Source organism: Scophthalmus maximus, chromosome 19, assembly GCF_022379125.1.
Source record: "Scophthalmus maximus strain ysfricsl-2021 chromosome 19, ASM2237912v1, whole genome shotgun sequence".
Taxonomy (NCBI): Eukaryota; Metazoa; Chordata; class Actinopteri; order Pleuronectiformes; family Scophthalmidae; genus Scophthalmus; species Scophthalmus maximus.
The window spans coordinates 4,835,721-4,858,679 of record NC_061533.1 but is presented as its reverse complement, the minus strand read 5'-3'; the positions used below and the strand labels follow the sequence as shown (position 1 = coordinate 4,858,679).

The 22,959-nt window shown below is 43.8% G+C and overlaps 3 protein-coding genes across 5 annotated transcripts; 1 reads left to right on the top strand and 2 right to left on the bottom strand.

Moving 5' to 3' along the window:
* Window positions 1–507: 507 nt before the first annotated feature.
* Window positions 508–11,806, bottom strand: rnft2 (ring finger protein, transmembrane 2). The gene is made up of 10 exons (XM_035640554.2): window positions 11,521–11,806; window positions 11,125–11,204; window positions 9,591–10,111; window positions 9,394–9,470; window positions 8,393–8,493; window positions 7,876–8,029; window positions 4,693–4,842; window positions 2,270–2,335; window positions 2,042–2,143; window positions 508–1,545 (listed from the first exon to the last, which is right to left on the bottom strand). The coding sequence occupies exons 2-10, from the start codon at window positions 11,169–11,171 to the stop codon at window positions 1,411–1,413; spliced, it is 1,353 nt and encodes a 450-aa protein (XP_035496447.1). The 5' UTR covers window positions 11,172–11,204; window positions 11,521–11,806; the 3' UTR covers window positions 508–1,410.
* Window positions 11,763–15,698, top strand: spring1 (SREBF pathway regulator in golgi 1). Of its 2 annotated transcripts, XM_035640558.2 has the most exons (6): window positions 11,763–11,864; window positions 12,247–12,442; window positions 13,759–13,915; window positions 14,025–14,176; window positions 14,369–14,482; window positions 15,162–15,698. In XM_035640558.2, the coding sequence occupies exons 2-6, from the start codon at window positions 12,344–12,346 to the stop codon at window positions 15,243–15,245; spliced, it is 606 nt and encodes a 201-aa protein (XP_035496451.1). In that variant the 5' UTR covers window positions 11,763–11,864; window positions 12,247–12,343; the 3' UTR covers window positions 15,246–15,698. The 2 variants fall into 2 exon arrangements, with proteins under 2 accessions (XP_035496451.1, XP_035496450.1); XM_035640557.2 differs by lacking the exon at window positions 11,763–11,864 and having other exon boundaries at window positions 11,876–12,442.
* A 611-nt stretch (window positions 15,699–16,309) lies between these two features.
* On the bottom strand, window positions 16,310–18,845 carry LOC118314244. Of its 2 annotated transcripts, XM_035640556.2 has the most exons (3): window positions 18,590–18,845; window positions 18,299–18,438; window positions 16,310–16,838 (listed from the first exon to the last, which is right to left on the bottom strand). In XM_035640556.2, exons 1-3 carry the CDS (start codon window positions 18,606–18,608, stop codon window positions 16,380–16,382), a joined length of 618 nt encoding a protein of 205 aa, XP_035496449.1. In that variant the 5' UTR covers window positions 18,609–18,845; the 3' UTR covers window positions 16,310–16,379. The 2 variants fall into 2 exon arrangements, with proteins under 2 accessions (XP_035496449.1, XP_035496448.1); XM_035640555.2 differs by lacking the exon at window positions 18,590–18,845 and having other exon boundaries at window positions 18,299–18,561.
* Window positions 18,846–22,959: the final 4,114 nt, after the last annotated feature.

The window sequence follows — 22,959 nt, the reverse complement described above, 5'->3', positions numbered from 1 at the left end:
AATTGTAGTGCAGCAATTCAGAAATGCGCACTGACATATAGTCACGTTTTCTGAGCCTCATCATGCACTGTACTTCTTTATACATAAGCTATACTGTTAGTGCAAATGTAAATAAAGGAGAAGATGAATGTTTTTATAGATGTTCTTTTTTTTACAGTGTTTATATGACGTTTACACAATGTTTTTTTTTAACATTCTGTTGGGGGCAGTGTTGAGTGACTTATATATATAAAAAAAATCATAAACAAGATACAGGACCTGTGCATTGGAAGCTAAACTGTTAATGCTGTCTGTGATTTCTGGAAATAAGCTTTCTCTGATATAACGTGTACTGTGGGCAGCATTACTGGAACTGTCTTTTTTATAAAGTGTGTGCTGTTTATACTTCTTGAATATTTCGTATGGATTTTTTTTAGCAGTTAAAAAAAAATAAAAAAATCTTTCTGATATAAATTCCCTGCTGGTGTCATTACAGTTAAGACAAGACGCACGCGTGATGTCGTGAGCTAAATGAGCTAAAGTGCTTTAATTAAATAAAACTGAAAACCTTGTCATATTATGTAAGCGAACAGAGAATTGTTCTAAAGGAAATTATTCATATCAACAATGTTCACAGAGAAAACCTGCGAAATGAAGTTCGCAACATGGACGATGATCAGACACGAGCTAAAATGAAAACGTTTAGAAAGTCAACTGCACCACATTATACGCACAGTTTACAGTCAGGATAACTAAGAGTCACACATCACCCTATGTTCATTACTTGATATCAAAAAAACCTTTATCGTTTTTTGTTCTTGTTGTTAACTACAGACAAATGTTTGAAGAAATGTTTTATACTCATAATCTAATCCGAGACATTTTCCTTTTGTTCAATAGGTGTTTTTTTTTAAGGGAATATTGAAAACCTTAAAATAAAAAATAACAACATAATTATATATTTTTTTAAAAACAAGTAATCGAGAAGCTATACATGCAAAAAAAGAATACCTCCAAGAAATTAGTTATCATTAACTTTGCTACTGCACTGAATCAAACATTCACATTCTTTCATCTTGTGCACAATGTAAAATAGATGTTCAGTTTGCAGCAGTGGCTACGTCAACAAGTACACGAACATGAGATGATTGCCATAACTGAGTGACAATAGTGCAGCTTTATCTTGATGTTTAAGCATGTGGCTCCAACCAGCAGCTTCATTTGATGCTCAACTTGTCCACACTGAAAATAATGCGACCTAAGTATGTTCTCGAAAAATTAAAACCCCCTTGCCCATTGTGTACTCCCGCAATTGTGCATGAATCTGATTCAAAGAAGAACCGCACTAAGATAAACGGAGAAACACGACACCCAAATTGCATTAAAGCACAGTTGCGTCTCTCCGGGAGCACGTCGTCATGCCGCCATAGCTCAATATATCTGGAAGTGAGCCGAGGTGGTGCCGTCCTTCCAGCAGCGCAGGGTCTCGACGACGGTGGAGCGACACAGCGGACACGTTCTCTCCCGGTCGAACCACAAGCACAGGCACTCCTCGCAGAACACATGCTGCGGAGGGAACATGTAGTGTTTTCAACAAAGAAGTTCAAAATGGATGGCTGCGGAATCTGGTTTATGTTTTCTTTACACCCCGATTTGTTATTTACGGATTATTCAAGGTCCAACCCACGGGAGTTTCTTTCGTCTATGATCTCTTGTGTTATGAAATGATAACAATAGGAACAGCAAACGAAAACGCTGCTCGACTGTCGCTGAAACGGTTGTCTTCTTTCTCATTTGACTAACAGCGATGACTCAAAACTCTTGTTTTTTCACAACTTCCAGCAGACTCTGCGGTGACACTGAACGTACATCAGGGTGCGTCAGTACACCGTGAAATCACTGTAAGGTGTGGTTACACACCCAACTACTCCCCTCAGAGGAGGGTTCAGGGTTAGGGGCTAACACCGGTTTGCCACCCACGTTCTCTTTAAATTTCGATCGCCTAGTTTGAATCGATTTCTGATTCTTCACCTTGTTGAAACCAGTTCCGCCGAGTCCTTACCTGACAGAGAAGGGCGACGGGATCTCTGAAATCAGCCTGACAAATGGCGCAGACGTCCCCCGCCTCGCTGCACTGCTGACTGCCGGCCCTCACTCCATAACTCTGGATGAAGAAAAAAAAACCCGAGAGTGACAGTTGAGGGGTTAAACGCTACTCCTGTACATTACAGTAGAAATTCTGAACTCTTGACCCACGGGGGAAAAAAAGTGAATCTAGTCTGAAACTGACCTGGGAGCTGCAAAGCACGACCAACGCCTTGCATATGGCCGACACGCGTCCACAGATGTCGAAGGACTGCGAAAGGATAAAGACGAAGCACAATCTGTTTTAATGGAAACTATTACGCCTGCATACAAACCATCCTACTGTAGCTATTCGGACGATTTTATACTCTTTATTAAACATTTCTGAACAAAACTCAGAGTCTACAGCCGAAGGCATTCATGGCAACACGAACGTGTTTTGTAGGTATGTATTGGACGATGATGGGGGTTGGATGAGAAAAGATAAGAGATTAAACCAAAGTGATACAGAGGGGGAAAACGGAGAAGACCTGCATAACATACAACATAAATCCAGCCGGTGGTTCCCGAGGCACCTTAACTCAAAAGCGGACAAACGTCCAGCTCTTGGAGGTGCTGGATGAAAAGTCACGGGATCAGTTGGGATCACAGGTCAGTGTGGATTCAAACCTCTGGGGACCATGAATATTTGTATGTACATTTTATAGCAATCCACCCAATAGTTGTTGAGACATTTCCATCTGGACCAAAGTGGTTTACAACCACAAAGATATGAATGTTCTACAAACCTGCCGGTGTGACGCAGAAGCATGACAACGGGGAATGAACCACTGTTGCTCATTTTGCACATCGACGTCCTCTCATATTGTCACGCTACAAAATATGGCCTGATCTCGGAAAACACCGAAGTGCAACACCTCAGCATGCACACACACACACACACACACACACACACACACACACACACACACACACACACACACACACACACACACACACACACACACACACACACACACACACACACACACACACACACACACACACACACACACACACACACACACACCCAGGAAACTGTCCTCACAATTCGGCTGAATTAACTCATCGTCAACAACTACGTCCGGTGAATCACTGGTGTATTAAAAGAAGCCCGGGCCGTTGTTGTCGACGGACATTGCAGAAGGCACGTAAATTATTTGTCATTGCGTCGTCAAGGGATTCATCCAGCCAAGTTCCCCTTAGTTTCACTATTCCAGCTTCCCACGCGATGTTGTGAGTGACCAACCTCGAAACTGACTCACAGCCCCTACAACGTTCCTTCGTGCAACTGCTGGGCAGCTGACCGTGCTGTGACCTGACCGGGTTCGTCTCCTCAGCGCATCCCCTACCACGGCTCCCTTAGCCGAGGTGAGCGCTCTCATTTCGACGCGCATTCGAATTCTGGATTACCGCTGCGCATTTGACACCGCGCCGACCTGACGCGGCTAAACATTTTCTGTACAATCCAGGAGAAGTAACGATCATCTGTGAATGGTGCAAATTGTGGTTTACACTTTCTGTTCCCCACGTGACTCAACCATTCTTACCCCAAATCACTTTTTATTTTTATCTTTTAAAAACTATTTGGAGGATCAGACAATCGAATTATTACAAACGGTTTACCTAATAGCTATTACTGTATATATTGGGCTTTGGGAAAGTCACTCAATTGATCCGTCTGTCCACTTAAGTCCACAGCAGGACACGAACAACAACTACATTAACTATATATCTATAGATTCTGGTCCCCAGAGGACGATTCCCTAATGAGTCTTCTGACCGTCTCACTTTCATCTTGCTCCACCTTTCCTCCTCCATCACACAAAATCCACTTATACACAAGAACGACCTAAATCTGAAGGGACCGGCGTTGTATTTAACGCGTGTATTTCTAGATCTTTTAAGAAAGACGACCATCAAACTTGATGGACACATTTGTGTTCCCAACGCAATACGGGCTTTTCAGCAGCACAATCAAAGAACTGGATCGTACAAGGCAGAAAAGCTCGAAGCTGCTTTTAGCGGCCTCACTTGAAGTCATGCTGAGAATTCTTCCAGAGTGACAAGATCATTTTTATTAGAGTCAGACCCATCTGTATTTTAAGGCGCCAAAATCAATATCAATGAAAGGGAGTAACACATTTCTTATACAATACATCGGCTGACACAGTATATATATATAAATACGAAATATTGGCATTGATTTCTAAGGTGTTGTTATCAAACACTTTTCAACCATCGACGGGCACTTCTACTGGAGTATATTGAGGCCTGAATTGTGCATCTGTCGTTTGTTTTATTATATGGTGGGGAAATATGAACGGAAGCCCCGGGAGCTTACACCTTTCATTGGCACAATTCAGATTTTAGGCACAATAATTCAGTTTTTTCCTTTTCTTACGGTCACATTTCCTCCTTACTGTTGTCAGAGAATCCCGACTTTGACCGTTGCAATTCTTACTAACGGTTTCTTGCCACGTTTCTGTTGCACAGTAGGAATTGTGCCTCGTGCAGTCTGCGGTAAACTACAAGAATGTCGGCTAGATGTAAAGACAAATGACATTTCTGCTGCCACCCTGCGATTACCTTGCAGAGGCTGTAGATGATGATGAGTGTGGCCCCCAGGAAGTAGCTGTTCGAGGGGTCTTCTCCCATGATGTACTTGTACCACAGCTGGATGGGCACCAGTGCCCTGAACAGCTGGCTCAGGTCCTCAATGAGCAGGTAGAACTTACCCTGGACAAACACGCAAAATTAGAAACCGCAAAACCAGTTACCGAGGCCTCTTCAGACGCCGTTGGCAGTTCTGTGAATGTGCCAACTTAATATTGAGCCATTGTTTATGGAGCGAAATACAGCAGCATAAAAAGTAACTCATCCCAAACTTTCAACTGAATGGAAATAGACTAAATGGGGACTGTGTGTATTCTTTCTTTTTATCCACTCACTAACTGTCCAAAATGGCAGAAAGAGCTTCGGGGGACTTCTCTATCTAGTCAAGAGCAGTGCGGTATTAAAAGCTTAAAACAGCATGCCTCCAGCACAAGCATGGCCGCTGTCCAGAGCGCCACAGTTTCACAGCGGTACAGGCAATTTCCCCACTCTGCGAGGGAAACTGGCAGCGGCGCTTTCCACCTGCTACCCAGTGCCCACATTAAACCCAGCCCTACGGGGGCCCACTCGCAGCCTTTAAAGGACCCCCTCCCCTCCCCATCCGTAATCACAGAGAAGAAATCAACTCCTCACTCAGGCCCACTCTGCCGCAAAGTGCGCTCAGCGACTTTGGGGCAACGACGGAGGCAACAGAAATGAAGTCCGACTCGATTCCCCCGTCGGGCCTCATGGCGTCCCCAGCTTGCATAATGACTTCCTGGATGGAAGCTGACAAAGATTGATGACTGTAGGGTAAAGGGCCGCCAGCAGCCGGGCTGGTAGACGAGGAAGACCTCGGCTAGTGGCTAATTCATCTTCCTTATTGTCCCCTCAGCTTCGTATCCCACGGTGCCCATCACGCCCACGCGAAAACAGTCAAATCTAAAGCTTGGACGCAGGCCAAGCAGTTTTGAGTAAGCTCCACTCCGGGGACTTGCCTGAGTAGTTTGCCTACTTATCTGGTTTCATTACTTTGTCTGATCGCTTTATCCACTCCACCACAGCACAATAACACAAGTTTGCATTTTTTATTATGGCATTTATTTACTTTGGTGTTGGGCGGGGGAAGGAATTCAGTTTAAACTTGTTGGCTAAAATGTCCATATGCTGCACTATACCCGGAAATGACTTGTTTCGGTTGGTGGCCTGTCTTTTCGCGTTCTGTTTAGCCATGCCGAGCCCAGTTCTTCCTCTATTGATTCCAAAGAATCAATCTAAATTCAATCTTAACTATTAATACAATGTGTTACAATTCAAAGTCAATATTATCAACAGTGGGAACTGGGAATAGCATTGTGCCGAGCTAAACCAAGAGATACGGTTTCAGTTCTTGTTTTTCTCTGTCTGTTTCAGAAGGTGGAACCCCCCGGTGTGGTGACGAGGCTACGTCCAGACGAAACTAGTTCAATGTTAAGTAAGTTCCTAAAAAAAAAGAAAAAGGATTAGCACATTAACTGGTTCCAGGTTCTCAGAACTGAGGAATTTGAGTTTTTTTTCTCCAGTTTATATCATGAAATATTTCACGACTTTTGGAGCGTTGGTGGGAGAAATTAAGCAGAATCTGAAGATGCGCTCTTTGGCTCTTAAAATAGACTTGTTCTGAGCATTTAACAAACATAAATTGATATCAAGAAGACCAACATACTGCGTGTGTCAAGTGATTCTAGGAAAATTCTAGGAAAAATTGAATTCAACACTTAATAATCAAACACACTTGATTAATATAATTCAAAAACGAGATGTAAATATGAGCCCTTTAAAAATGAAGCCGTCATGAAACTTCTGATACGCGGGGCTGTTTGTGCAGACTGCGTCCGCGGTTGGATGCAGTAATGAAGACGGCAGGTTTATTATGACCGACTCTGACTTCATGGAGTCAAGAATAGACTCAATGAACTAGTAGAAGGCATGGATGGGAAAATCTGTGATTCCCTAAAACTCGACATGTCTCCTGTAGAAGCTATCGAATCCTCTACAGTGTGTGTACAGTATATCTATGTGTGTGTGTGTGTTTGTGGAGGATACAGGTAATGGTCCAGCTCCAGGGAGGGATGACCTCACCCCTGCAACCCCCCTGAGGGCAAATGAGCTCAGTTGCTGGCTGCCGCGGTTCTGACGGGCCTGCAGGTCTGTTTATCAGTGGAAAATTTAATCCTAATACTCTGTAGCTCCTCTTCCTCCTCCTCGTCCTCCTCCTCCACCCATCCAACACACAAACACACCCCGGGAATACGAGCTGGACCTGTATGGAAATCCAAGTCTGTCTGTCTGCGTGTGTGCATGTTTGTGTGTGTGTGTGTGTGTGAGTGTTTCCAGACATATTCTGTTGCCTCGGGCCAGAACGATGCACGCAGACATGCACAAGCTCACCTAAGGAGCAGCATTTAAAACCTTATGAATACAAAACAGTTTCACACTGTGACCCTTCAGCACTTTCTTCGTTCAGCGGAGTATTTCATCATAGTCTGGCGAAATTTGCTTTTTTCTTTTAAAAAAAGAGAAAAATATTATGAACAAAGTTTCACAACTTTGACAGTGAACTTTCTGTGACTCAATCTGCGTCTAGCCTGACAAAACTCATTTCATTCATTCGCGTATTCACTTAATTCATTATATTTAATGAATGAATCATTATATAATGTTGTATAGGTTGTTTACACAGTTGGTTCTTGGTCAATTTGCAGTGGAGATGGTAGATTGTGCTCTGTGTATTGATGTTTCTGCTCACCGGAGCAAATAGAAATTGGCCAAAGCATTTGGAAAAGAGCATATTTTGTCCTTGAGATTGATTTATCCCTATATTTTCATCATATCTGAACTACCCCACACATTTTTCTGCAATATGTTCTTTTAAACAAAGTTGTCATATTTGCAAATATCTTACAACGTATATGCAGTGATTGCAGATATCTGTGATTGGCCAATATCGGCTGATTATTATTTTGTCAAACGGTTACAACCTACAAAAAAGATAACTGTATGAAACTAAAAGCAGCAAAACCTCAAATTAGAGGAGCTGGAGTCATCTATTACTTTTGATATTTATGCCTGATTAGCAATTCAAAACAATAAACTGAGGAAAACGAAAATCGACAATCAATTTACTCGATTTCTTACCCTGGATTTGAACGCCAGGAGAATCTTGGGCAGAAAGAGGACAAAGCATTTCAGGCCGATGGTGAAGTACTTCAGGACAAAGTCAGTGATGCCCACTGCCCAAATCAGGTCAAAGAAGTCGAAGCCCTCGAGGTTGGGCTTGGCAAATATGAGGCTAGAGGGGCAAAAGAAAAGAAAAAGAAAAACATCATGGAGATGTCATGACCTGTTACGGGACGGTCGGGTGTTTTTTCGCTCACAGCGTGGCAGAATGACAAGCAACAGCAAAGCAAATGTTTGACATAATGAGAAAAAAAGTCTATGAAATAAACATAAACAAAAAAATACTCACAGGACAAGAACAGGAGAACTCCCTAAGGGAAATGGAAGTCAAAATTAAAATGACCGGCACAATAACAAGAAAAAGATGAATGGAAAAACCTAAATATGTTGAATAAATCCAAATCATAAGATGGCAGGCAAAGAAACGCACAAAGCTACAATATGAATACGCCTCAGATTTTTGCCCGTACACTACCTGTTGTGCAGCTCCTCGTGACTAAATGTGTAGTAGACATAGAAGATATTCCCCGCGAGGAACGTCAAGATCCAAAGAGCAACAAATACAGAACGTTCCTCCTGGTAAAACAAGAGAGACACATTTTAAAATGAATTTCTTTTTACATTCAGAATTGCAATTCAGTGCTATTCTTACGTCCTTAAATTAAGAGAATGTCCGACGCACGTCGCACTGCAGCGCATGAGACTGAGCTGAATGTATGTGAGGTAAGAAACTGTACACATAAGAGGACTAGAACGTGTCTACGGCGTCTGCAGGGGAAGTCTTTAAAACAAAAAACCATCAGACTAGGAAGAAGAAAGAAGAAAGCCTTCCTCAGGTTAAAAGTTGTAAAATGGGAAATTAGTCATTTCTCCCTATGCGTATAACCGTATTATAACTTTTACTTTGACATTTAAATAAATTTGATGTTGGCACGTGTGGAAAAGAACTCGGCCTGAATTTGATCTACGATCTATGAATTTGGGATTCCCTTCAAAAAAAAACATGCATCAGAGACTCAGCCTCTATAGCTTAGGTCATCCCACCGAGCAGACGTTTGATACTGATCGGATGGAAAATCTCCTGCACCTCTTCCTCATTTTCTGCGGATAAGCAAAGTGTTTATTTTTCGTCAAATCGGAGAGGATTAGATATATGGTGAAGGGCTCACTGAGGAAACTTAATTAGTTGTGGGATCCCTTCCTTCAATAAATAGGAGAGCTAGACTTCCCAAATATCTCTGATCGGTGATTCATCAGATATTTTAGTATCGTTAAATCATGACACGGCCACCGGCAGCAGGCCGACCAACTACTGTTGGTGACATACGTGCTTGGGTGTACGATTATGCTTTTTTAATAAATATTTTTGTTTTATTAAAGTGTATACATTACTGAAAATCCGATAAACAAATTTTGGAGGACAAAAAACTTGCATCAGTGCGAAAGTTACTAGTTTTGTTTTCTTTTCTTTTTTACCCGTAATGACACTTGGTGCCTAAATGTGGAGTTGGCGTAGGTGAATGTGCTGGCCATCCCCACGCACACAGCAATACCTGCAGAAGAGAGGTGCAAGATCATCACTTAACCAGACGTTGTGCTGCCGTTGATACTATGTTTTGCAATAGAAGACACTGTTTGTCGCGCTATGACTTTAACTCCACAAGCTGGTTTACCTAGCTTATGCTGAAAGCAGACTTTAGCCAGCAGAATTAGGATGAAGGGGAAACCCCTCTGCAGCCAAGTGACGACTGCCTTCAGCTCGGACAGTGCCGGGGCCGGGGTGGACGGGTCTTCCTGGGACTCCTCCCTGGAGCCGTGTCTCTCCAAGCCCGGAGTGGCGGTGGCCTGCTGGAGCAGAGAGGACGTCCTGTGCTGCAGCGGCTGGTGGTGGAAGTGGTGGTGGTGGCTGAGGTGATGGTGGTGCTGCGGCGGCCGAGGGAGAAAGGGTCCGCCCTCGGAGCGGTGCGGGCCCCCTTCTTCTCTGGACGAGGCGGTCATCTGGATAAAGACTTCCGGGGGCGAGCCCAGGACTAAGCCGGCCGCCTGGAACTGGGCAGTGGAGACGGAGCCGGAGGGGACGCCCACGAGGCCGGAGAAGATCTGCTGGGGTGAGGCGGCTGAGTCAGGCTTCAGGCAGTCGAACACACCACCCTCATCGAGGCTGCTCTCTGATCCCAGTGTTTGGCTTCGGCTCCTTGGTGAGGAAATAAGTGTGGATGCAAAAAAATAATTAGTTTGGGATACGGCTGCAGGACATTTGACCTACCCCCACTTGTGACCTCAGCACTCTGTATGTTCCTCTGTCAAAACCTTTTATCCTGCAATTATACAGAAGCAGGCTGCAACTTCAGGGCGTATTTTTTGTGATCTCACAGGCGTCTGCTGTCTGCCCAGAACACAATCCAATTTGTCAATATACAGTATATATAATCCAGTATTTTTCAACGGGATGGAGTTGAGCGGTGGCTGCCCGCCCCTCATAGTGAGGGAAGAGCAAGCCTTTTGCCAGTAACAGAGCATAGTTGACGGGCTGGCGTGTAAAGGTTTGACCATTTTCTGCATGCAGGAAGGTTCTGAGTCATTCGCAGCACGGTGGGCGAGTAGCAGGGCCTTGAATCGGATTCGCGCCACCACCGGGAGCCAGTGCAGGGTGCGGAGGAGCGGTGTAGTGTTCAGAGATTGACGCTGGGAGACGTTGTTTCTCTATGCTCACCTAAAATCTGGGTTTACAGGGTTTGTGACATCACAAGGAGCTTGGAAGCCAATCCTGATCCATTAAGGTAACTTATACTAGTGTTGTGAATGGCATATGCATTAAAACTGGACTTTCAGTGATGTATCGTCTTCAGATGTTCAGGATTTTTCAGTCAGGGAGAAGGCACAGGTGTAATTTTTCTCACAAAGTAATTGAAACCCTATAGGACACAGCTTGCTATTCAAAGCAGTGATCTTTTTTTAAATACATCTTCAATCATGCCTGGAGGAGATCGTCAGCCCAGTCAAAAACATTTGCAGCTTTACATGGGATTACAAAAACCCACGCTTTGACACATGACCCACTGCTGTGTAACAGGTTAAACATAACAATACGCTTTGAATTATAGTTTGCTTTAAATAGAACAAAAAATATGAAGAAAGGCCCCAGTCAATACACACAAAGGCAGCGGCCCTGTCAGTTGTTCGAGATCTCCTGCCTGCAGCACCCACCTTTCTGAGGGCATGCCATCCGTGTTGCTGCTGTGTCTCCTCTGCATGGCACACACCGCTCATCACCACAAGGTCCAGCCCTGCAAAACGACAAACATCAGCATCACTGTCATTCAGGGTTTGTGTGTGTGTGTGTGTGTGTGTGTGTGTGTGTGTCTGTGCATGTGTGTGCATGTGTCTGTGCATGTGTGTGTGTGTGTGTGCATGTGTCTGTGCAAAAATGTGTGTGTCTGTGTGTGTGCATGTGTGTGTGCATGTGTGCATGTGTGCGTGTGTGTGTGTGTGTGTGTGTGTCTGTGCCTATGTGTGTGTGTGTGTGTGTGTGTGTGTGTGTGTGTGTGTGTGTTTCTTGCGTTAGACAATCAGCTGCACAACAACCTGCACAAACGTCTTTACCTGAATCGGTTCGGTGGATCGCTCCTCGGCTCTGGTCATAGTTCGGAAGATTAGCAGGGAGGTCGGTGTCGGTGTCGGTGTCGGTGTTGCTGTTGTTGTTGTTGTTGTTGTTGGAGAAGATGCTGCTCCGCGTCTGACGGATCCAGGCAGCGGCGGCTCCTCCATCCGGGAGAGGGGAAACAACTTCCTGTATGACGTCACCGGGAGCGCCGGTCTCGACCAATCGGCGCCGTCCTTCTCCTGCGAACCACATCCGTGTTGGAGAGCAGTGTGTTTTTTCGCTGATGGTGGTTCATGCGGATTGTCAGATTTCGGTGGATAATAATCAACGCAACGTCGGGCAGGTGTTGAATAGTTTTAGGGGGAAAACGCTAGACTGTTTCATAGTTCATAAGTATATATATATATATATATATATTTTTTTTTTAATATTTCTGCGTTTAGCAGATAGAGAGCTAATGCTAACGACTCAGCCAGCTAGCTAGCTAGCTAGCAGGGCGACAAAGCAGGCTTTTGTGATGTTAGCTGGCGAACCGCTGACACGGTCGCTCGTGTTCACCACGTCTGTGAGCAACATGGGTTAGCCAACGCGGTGGACTGTGAATCTGAATTTTAAAATACAACAACAACAACAACGTCTTGTTCGGCACGTTAGCTGTGGGGGATCGAGCGAAGCTAACCTCAGTCGCCAGAGCCACTTTGACTTGTTGTTGTTGTTTACAAAAGTCGTCGCACGATACCTGACACACGAGCCAGGTGATTGGATGTCCTCGACCGTCACCCCCACCCCCACCCCCCGGCGTCGCCTCGAGGAAGCCATGCCATGATGATGGTGCTGCGGCGGTTAGTGAGGAAGCGCTGGGTGCTCGGAGTCGTCTTCGGACTGTCCCTCATCTACTTTCTCACCAGCACACTCAAACAGGTACAGACACTCGCGCGCTGCGTCCACTGCGGATGACACCCTTGTGATGGCATATCCCCCATAAGAGTGCATTCATTGACAGTAGTGTGCAAGGGTTCCAGGGGACGTGTGGCGGATTCAGATCCACAGCATCCTCATCATCCTCATCATCCTCATCCTCATCATCATCTAAATGATCATTCATAATCAAAACGAGGAGTCCTGCGGGCAGATGATCTCGCCCCGCAAGTTCCCCCGAGGGCGAGATGTGTCTGTCAACTGTGCCAAAGTTTAAAAGTAAAAATGAGAAAATACCAGTTCTCCGAGCACAGTTTATTGTTTTCAGGGGTTCCTGGCAGCTGGCTTGTCCTTAACATGATGGAGAACTTGCCACAGTTTTTAACGTGAAGTTTAGGGCTGCGTCTAGGACTATGTTCTCGATTTCATCGATTAGTTGTTTGGTCCCTTAAAAATGTGGAAAATGGCGATTGTGGTGTCCCAAACCCCGGGCAAGATGTTTTTCCTTTTTTCCACAAACCAAAGATATTCAGTTTACTGTCGCGGAGGAGCAAAGATAAAGATTGTTTAGTGGATTTATTGTTGCAGCTCTAGTGGAGTTTCTAGCCGTTTCAGTCTCTACTGAGCCGGTGGTGATCGGATCGGGGAAGTTCTCCTCCTGCACTCCTTGTTCTTCATGTGTCTGAAGATGATTCCTTATGGCTCCAGGCTGTTTGTTTCAAGTTGTTGTGTCCTCCTGCAGAAGTGATTCGGGACTGACTCAGACACTTCCCCGATTAATATATACCCAAACGTCTAAAATTGCCTTAAACTTTGGCACTGCCCTGTGTTTCCAAAAAAGAATAACCATATGGGAAATGTCTGTTTGGCTCATGTAAGAAATTGTGACACCTTCATGTCCTAAATAATAAATAGTAAATAACAGTACATTGCAAGTTAGCACCAGAATTTCCCAAATTGACATATTTCATTTGCTTTGTCCGATCAATCACTTTACTTCCATAGAAGGCTTGAAGAACAGCAATTACCTTTTTTTTCAAAAGATACATAAATGGTTAACTGATTATCTATCTGATTAAAGTTTGAAGATTGCCTCTGTCAGACATATTTCTTTAGGCAATGATCTTTTACAGCATTTACATTTACTTAACGTTCTTAGTTCTATAAGAAGATATTTTAAAAGGGGTTTTGATATTATTACCAAAATTCAGGTATTGCACCAGCACTAACATGATAAGAAACATATCGGTCAGTTTCCGGCCATACTATATATTTTTTTTCCATCATGTCATGACCCCCCCTTGTTTGAATGTTTGCAGGAGGAAAGGACCATACGGGACCGCACACTCTTAGAGGTGCGAGATTCGGACCATCGCATCCCCTGGAAGGTGCGCTTCAACCTGGGCAACAGCAGCCGACAGATCACTCAGTGCCGGAACTCCATCCAGGGCAAGACGCTGCTCACGGACGAACTCGGTGAGAAGCGCGGCCGCCATCACACTGATAACCACGACGGCTCCGTGGAGACTGTTTTTCCGCTGCCTCTTAATCAACGAACGTGCTCATCGGTGTTAATGTTTAACAGGTTACGTCTGCGAGAGAAACGACCTGCTGGTGAACGGCTGCTGCAACGTCAATGCCCCCAGCACCAGACAGTACATTTGTAAAAGCTGCCTGACCAATGGCTGCTGCAGCATCTACGAGTATTGCGTGTCATGCTGCCTCCAACCCGATAAGGTATCTGATCTGTCGCACTAAAGATGTTCAGGGGGTTTGGGTTTTATTGCCTCATCCTGCCACACAGCAGCGTGTGCAGACATCTTAATAGATGATCTTCAAACTCAAGAACCCAGACCACGAGTGAAGAGGAAGAAACTAATTTTGTGTGTTTTTTACACGTTCTCTTATCGTCTCCCTTATCTTCTACAGCAACCTCTCCTCGAGCACTTCCTGAATCGTGCGGCTGAAGGTTTCCAGAACCTCTTCACTGCCGTGGAGGATCATTTCGAGCTGTGCCTGGCCAAGTGTCGAACCTCCTCACAAGTATGCTACGAGATAAATTAAAATTAAAAAAGAGTGTCTGTGTTGTAACCACTGCGTTATTTTGAAACGGAGTATGCATAGTAAGAATGGTTGTCCCACTGAAAAGCAAATGCATGTTCCGGATATATCCGTTTACAAACACAGTCACTACTATGCTGATATAATATGTATTTATATACTTTTAAGCATAATCATATCTTTACAGAAGAAACCAACCATTTTCTTCAAAGCGACAGTATGACTCATTGCAATCGTCTCGTCGGTTTCCTTAAAGGAAACTGGTGACGGCAACTATTAGTTGCTCTCTTTATGAGTATTATCGTTTTGGTTTTATATCTTTCGAAAACTCTCTGGGGATTAAAATATATGTTCATATTCATTCATTGCTCCTCGCCGGTATTAACTGGTTACAAATGTCTGGTTACATTTTTTGTTCTTTTTTATTTTAATCCCCTGTTGTTTTTTGTTAAGAGCATCTGACAAAATCCTAAACCAGTGTTTTTTACACATTTTACCAGATTTTTTCAGGAGGTGATTGAATGTTTTATTTCTTCCTGGTTTTCCTTTCAAAAATCATCAACCACATCTCCAATGTCATGAGTTTGTTCCGTGTGCATGATAACAAAAAGTAAATACTCAAATATGTGAAATTGTTTATAATCGTTTTCCTCTCACGCAGAGCGTTCAACACGAGAACACCTATCGCAACCCTCAAGCTAAGTACTGCTACGGAGAGAGTCCCCCAGAACTTCTTCCCGTATGAGGAGTTTGGTCTCGGGTTACAGGAACGTCCCGGAACAGCCGCGGGTCGATGTCACTTCCTGGTTGGACACCGTGAAGGAGCTTGGAGCAGAGACTCTACAAATGAACTGCAATCTTGGATTAATTTTGCACCAAGAACACCTCGCCCCCCACCCCACCCCCTGCAAAAAAAATGGACAAATGCTGTATGTGATTTGATTATTTACACTTCATAAGTGCATAGAATGCTTCATACATTCATCCGTGATGATCATCAGGTCTATGTAGCAGGCAGCTCATCCAACCAGGACTTCAAAAACCAGTTCATGTCACAGAATAGGCTTCATTTCAAGAGGAGATAACAGCCGCTTGGTGTTTTGAATATTTTAAAACGGCAAAAGAATGTGTCATTACTTTTGTGAATAGTGCATGCGTACGGAACGGCTATTTAATAAAAAGTGACTGTGAAATGAAAGCGGATTTTTTGCGTCACGTGACTCACGCGAGTAAACTCAACCTGCGAATATTCGCCTGTTCTCTTTCCAACTGGAATCTCGATGTTAACTACCTCGCGTCACGCGAATATTTAATTGTTACTGTTAATTGAGCGCTTAATTTGTGGAGGACGCCCCCCCCCCAGCTCACAAGGGATGGACAATTAATCATTGTGAAGGCGGAGAAAAACAAACGGTCGTAATTAGGAAATTGCGCGAGAGCCCCCGTTTTTCTCATTTGGCCAGTTGATTAATTACCGTCACAGGGGAACCGCGTCGATCGCTGCTAAATATCCAGTTTGATTGAACAAAGAAGTTTTTGTTTTTTCTCTGATATACCTTTTCACAGGAGAGGTGTGGATTTTTATTTGGGGTGGTCAACATCTTTTGGTAGATTGATACGACTCTCGTGTCCGTAAGGGAAATAGGAAGCTACCAGCTTGGGAGCCAATCAGCTGAGCTCTGTGTACTGGAAACAGGGTTCGACCTCAAACTGTCCTTTGAAACAACGCGTCTTTAAAGAATGACTGATTGCATTGAGGGAGAAATCGGGACGACAATCTTTATTCACGACAAATATACTCCTTACAAAGAAAAGCTGCAAACCCCCCCCCCCCCAACAGAAAAACTGCGACAACATCTGTGTCAACGACTTGTCCAGACTACGGGAGGTATCCGCTCGCCTCCAGGTATCGCGGATGCGTTGCCACGTGGACTTTGCCTTCACCTTTCCCCGTCGCCTTTGAACAGTGGAGACTGAACTGGTGCTGCAGCCACTTCAGATAGCCCCTGGCCGCCTGCAGCAGCGTGCAACTCCACTGAATCCTCTGGAACAGATGCCCGGTGGGCATCGCGGGCGCGGGCGGCGGGAAGTCGCACTGCCATCCGAGGGTGTGATTCACACAATTCGCGAGCATGCGGGCGTTGAAGATGGCGCGCTCGAGCGCCCCGTGGAGCGCAACAGCCCCCGGATTCAGGTTGCTCCTCTGGTCCTCCAGCACTTCCTCCAGGCCTTTGACCATGAAGAGGAGGCTGCACTGGATCTTGGAGGGGTCCGGGCGGACCCTCAGCTCAGGGAAGCCTGGGGACCACGTGCCGGAGTCGTTCCCGTTGGCCTCCTCCTGAGAGGGAGGGAGACAACGGAAGGACTTCGTCAGCAGGGAACGGATCATATCTCAACCAATACGCCGCTGATCTCTTGAGCTCAGCATGGATCTACACCACAGTTTTTTAATTTAAAAAAACAAAAACCAATACGTGGTTCTGAAAAAGAAAAGAATGTTTTTAGTGTAGGTCAATGCAAAGGTCAAATACATTTACACGGGCGAGACAGGAGCATCGTGTAAAGACACAGTCCCCTTGTCACACAATGCTCATCGACGCACCGAAGGGAAAAGCTCATAAGTCATTTGATAATCATATACCGTTGTATGAAACAGATGTGCGCAGCTGGCAGCTGTGCTCTTCGTCTTATACAGTCAATACAACGTGTTGTTCATTTTAAGCTACTTTCTTCTGATATGACATCACACAAAGCAATGGGAAAAATATTGTGTTTTCTTCCTAAATTTTTTACTTAACATTAACTGCATTGATCTTTTTCGTTACTCTAGTCACAGTAGCTGGTTGGCCAACTTTTCAAAATTCTAAATTGTCACCACAGCCTTCACAGATTTGATGAGGAAGGCACATTTATCTGTGTGGGGAAATTTCCGTGCCCGGAGGCCACTTGTGAAAAGAAGGAAAGCATACAAAAAAAATGAAAATGAAAAATGATTAGATGATGATGATGAGTAGAGATGCGTTTTTTTTCTTTAATAGATCTCACTCGTTTGAAGCATCTGACATCTCGAATCGAATTCAGCTTCAGCAGCAAAAAATGCTGCATTACACACAATCGGTTATAGTATTTCAATAATGATATGTACTGCTCGTGTTACTTTAACACTGAAAAGCACCATTCTGCACAATTCGTACTTGTACTAATGAAATTTTAATACTTTCTTCATGACAAATATTTCTGTATGTGGGTAAAATGTATATATATATATATATATATATATATATATATATATATATATATATACATTCTTTTCTTGTTATACTTTTTCTCAGGGAAATATCTAATAGGGACATCCCGATCCGATATTCCATATCGGTATCGGAGCAATATTGGCCAAAATGACTGGATCGGATTTCGGAATAAATAAGAAGTAAAATCCGATACATTACAGTTAACATTCCAATAAATGGAGATCGCGTAGATATACTAAGCCTCGAACGACGCTCCGGCATCATATTTTCATGTTAATTTATTATTATTATTAGATATAATATAACAGATATTAGTTCATTTTCCTTTTTGCTCGTTTGAACGGTGCTGACCATAAACAAACTCAGCCAAAAGTTCCGTGAGAAACACAACAGCAGTATTCCAGTACTCTGAGCTGATCACTTGTTTTACAGTTGAGTGGGAGCTCTTAGGAGGCTTGGTTAGGCAAAGTCCATCCCGAACAAAGCACTATTCATATTTGATTATGCCAGTTTGTATCGGATGGGTATCGGATCGGATGTTACTTACAAAAAGGGCCAGACTCTCGGCAACTTCGCTCCGGGTCAGATTGGTCAGCCCCTTCAGGCTGCACGAAGGCTGTTTCGGTGCACGCCGTGCCTGCGAGGTGGCCGACACCATCACCGTCCAGGCACAAACTTTCAGAAAACCTGCAAGTGCACAATCTCCCATCACCTTTTATTTATTTATTTTTTAAACAACGAAAAAACAAAAACCCATCACCTGAATGCGAAAGAGGTTGTCACACCGACGAAGCCTGCTGAGGGGGGAAGACGTTACATCGCACCGGCGTTACTGTACCTGCTGCGTAATTCATCATGAGCCTGCACGAGTTTTCAATTAGGACCAGGAGCGGATTTCTGCAGCAGTGTCATCGCCAAATGGCACGAATAGGATTTTTATATACATGTTTGCAAAGGGGATGGGGGGGGGTATCTCTGAAGATAGACTTCCCCTGCTGCTAATAACTTTCTTAGAAGAAGAAAAAAAAGGCGAAAATCAGCAAACCGATCTAGACGTCCTGCATGGTCTTGTCACGCGTGCACTCTTTAAGGGCAAAAGGAAATGCTGCAAGTCGCTGTGTTCAACACAACACGTGTCACGAAGGTGAAATCTGCGTTCTGAATCATTTCCCAGTGCAGAAACACGAAGAAAAAACATTCTGCACACAACTGACAAACTGGGAGAAATCGACTGGTTGGATTCATGCAGACATTTGGTTTTGGGGGAAATGATTGTTTGGTTTGTAGATACAGCAAGACGCTGTTTTTACTCCTTGTTGCATGTTGTTTTCTCTCTCTCCAAAATGTCCATTTGGTTCATTCATATCACAACAGTGGATTTGCATTTGCGCAAAAAGCAAATGCGGTTTTTTTTTTTTCTTTCTCGCGCGCAACTTCACGTCATTTCACATATTTTCATGTGTCAGGTCTGACACTTATTCGGACAAAGCTGCATTCTCTCACGCATCCGTCAGTCACCTATAACCTACTCCTGTGATGACATAGTTCTACTGTAGGACTGAGTCACGCCTCTGATCCACCGCGCACAATACTCCCTGTGCGCAACACGCACGATCTCATTCATCAACTCAACCCGATTCAGTCCAGTTTAACCCTCCTACTACATATTTCCAACTCTGCAGCACTTGAGGGATTTGCTTTATTGTTATGAGGCCATTATTATTTATTATTATTCTTTTTTAAATTTTATTTTTTACTAATATTTGGTCCTATTTTGAGCATAAAGATATAATAAACAATTTGCTCGCTGTTACCAAAAGCCAATGGCTCTCTCGGGGTTGTAACACAGAGCTGCACTGATGTTTTATTTTTTATTTTTTTTAGGTTTAGCCAAGAATTTTAATAAACTTTAACGGTCATTGTTATGTCTTCGGTCACAGTTCATATTTTCAGTGTGTTCTTGGTTCTCTTCTCTTTAAATATTGTTCTGTGTCATTGAACTTATTTCAACAACATATTTATCAATGCCTATATATATATATATATAGTGTAAAATGCCTGAATATTAAGATAAGATTGATCCCTCATAGGGGAAATTAAATTTGACACAGTAGCACAAAAAGCACTAGCACAAAGGGAAATGTGTTTTGTTTTTTAAAAAAAATTTTTAATGGAACGAGGGAAAAATATAAAAATTAATGAAAACAATTACAACCGCAAAGCAAAGTCCAGTACAAACGTAGCATCACGCCACATATAAATATAAATAAATAGAATAGAATATTAATAATTATGATAATAATAATAATAACAACATCAGCCCTTTCCAGAAAATAAATACATTTTTAATAAATATATATATATATATATTAAAAAAAATTCTCAGTTGCATCTCAATCTCTTAAATTGACACAAATGCACATTTTGAAACCAATAAATATCCAGTAATGACAACATTTTAAACGAATAAATATCCAGTGATGACAACATTTTAAACGAATAAATATCCAGTGATGACAACATTTTAAACTAATAAATATCAATAACAACTTATACAACGACAGAAAATTCAGGGCTTTCACACACACACACACACACACACACACGATGGGATTCTGGCATTGGCCTCTGTCCGAGGTTATGGTGGCTGATCATACCGGGGGTTTGAGAAAGGCCCCTGCGCGTGTAAATGTGCGGAGTGGCCCTTTAAACGAGTTGCACCCTCGCCCCCTGTGCGTGACAGACGCTGTTCGTCTCCTCCAGCACCCGCAGCACTCCATCGAGCCAGTGCGCCAGCGCGACGATGACGCACCGTCCGTATTTCTTTTTGGCGTAAAGGTGATCGGCGGTCAGCTGCAGCGGGGCCGGCGTCGGTGGCAACGGGACATCCGGGTAAACGTTCTGGAGAAGGGCTTTCACTTTGACTTGATGGTTTTGCAGGTGGTCCTTGACGGACACCAGGCTTTTGGCGACCAGCGCGTGGTCGCCCCCAAATTCGACCAGATGATCTTTCACTTTCAAAATGTGCAAACGCAGGAGCGCGTTCTTGGCGTAGACGTCCCGCAGCTTCTCGGCCACGGTGTCTCCGGAGACCGATGGATCGGGGACATCGCCCCGGCTGGTGCAGGGCTCTTTCCCGTGAAACTCATTCTGTGAGAAAAAGAAAAGAGAGAGAGAAAGAAAAAATAGATATGCTTTCATCTTAGAATCGAATAGATAGAAGGCAGCGAAGTGTCAGTGGTGATCAGCAGCATTTGTTAGTTATTTAGTGAGTTATTATTTATCGAATTATTATGAGTTATTTAAAAATAAAAAAATAAATGAAGAAATATGGTATTTTAATAGCGCGTACGATGTCGACAAGTTGTGTGCCAAAACTTGTCCCACCCGCCTGAACACTCAGCTGTGGCCTGTGCAACCTCAGACGTACAGTTAATCGATTAGTAATCGATTACTAAATCAATCGCCAACCATTACATCATCGATTAATCGCTTCAAGTAGAGTGTTTTAAAAAAAAAAAATAATAATAATAATGTCTAAATTCTCTGATTTCAGCTTCTTCAATGTGAATTTTTCTTTGGTATTTTCGGGAAACAGAATATGGATGTTGTGCTAACGAACCCCCCCCCCCCCCCCCCCCCCCCGCCCCGCCCCCTCCATTTCACTGCATTCTAACAACAAGGCGATCGATTGATCGGGAAACTAATCGACGGATCGATCGATGACGAAAGTCATCGTCCGGTTGCAGCCCCTATACTCAAATCTTCGACCGTGGGCTGTGCATGGAAACCAAGAACAAACCTTAATATAATAATTATAATAATAATAATAATAATAATAATAATAATAATAACGATAATAATAATAATAATAATAATACTTGCCAAGAGCAGTCTCAAAGTGCTCGACACCAGCAGCTCTACACAAACTGCACTTGGTGTAATACAAGTTCCCCTTTTTCTCCTTCCAGAGAAGATAAAACGCACAAAACACGGAGTTCCTAGTAGGTGGAAGAGCGACTGGGCGCGGGCACTCACATATGCTTCCAGCAGCTCCTTCACATCGCTCTTCAGCAGGTTCGTGAGGCTCTGCAGTTGGCTGCAGCCGCCGTGCGCCGGGGCGTCGTGCGCCGGAGCGCCGCGCGCCGGAGCGCACTGCGCCAGCCTCCAGTGGCGCTGCAGCATCACGTGGACGAGCGCTGGGGGTAAGAGACGACGCTGGGTGACCCAACACGTGAGGAAAACAGTTGCTGAAAGCCCCCAAAATCTGACCTTTGACCCCCCCCCCCCCCCAGCATAATAAATCAGAATACAGACTTGTAGGTTTCCGATTTTTCCTGTGAACTAGTAGAATTTGTTCGCTTCAGAATTTCTCATTTCAGATAGAAGAAGTACGAGTCAAAGGCACTAAACTGTCAATGGAAACCTACAACAGGAAAGATAAACATTGTAGAATTGGACAAAAAGAAATTGTTACTGTCCTGAGTGAAAAATAGAAATCCATTAAAATCAACGGAATTGGAATTCCACAAAAACTACAGGGTGCAGTGTCCGACGGTATAGTCTTGATTAAAAGAAACATTGTGGGGGATGAGTCTTTCTTGATATCCAAGATATATGTATGCCTATAGTGATTCTCATCTACAAATAGACGCGCACGCCTGGCATCCAACAAAGAAAACAACATTTGACCATCCTCATACAAAGTACACGACCTACTGGACATCTCCAACAGCTTCATATTAAACTGCGGTGTTAAGACGTATATCCAACACACAAGTCTGTTTCATTCTTTCCGCACGTGCCGTTAAATAAATGATATTTGATGAAGATATTTACCAAAGCGCAGCAGAAGTCCGCAGAGTGTATGAGCCATTGTGAGTGTAGGAGCTGAGTCGCTTGACAAACCACGATTGTAAACAGAAAAGCAACTTCTGTGCAACTGGTAAACTGGCCTATTTATATATATGATGATACACCCACTCACTTCGACACACACACACACACACACACACACACACACACACACACACATTGAAAAAGGAATGAGAAAATTCCCTTTTTTTTCCATTCAGCATCACTCATGTTATGACAGTGTGACACTCGTGTCAGCCTCAGAGGTGTGACCTAGACAACTCATGTGCTCCTCAGGCACCATGTTGCAGATAACGCTCCCGAGTGAAAGAAGAATGCAACTTCATGAGGCCA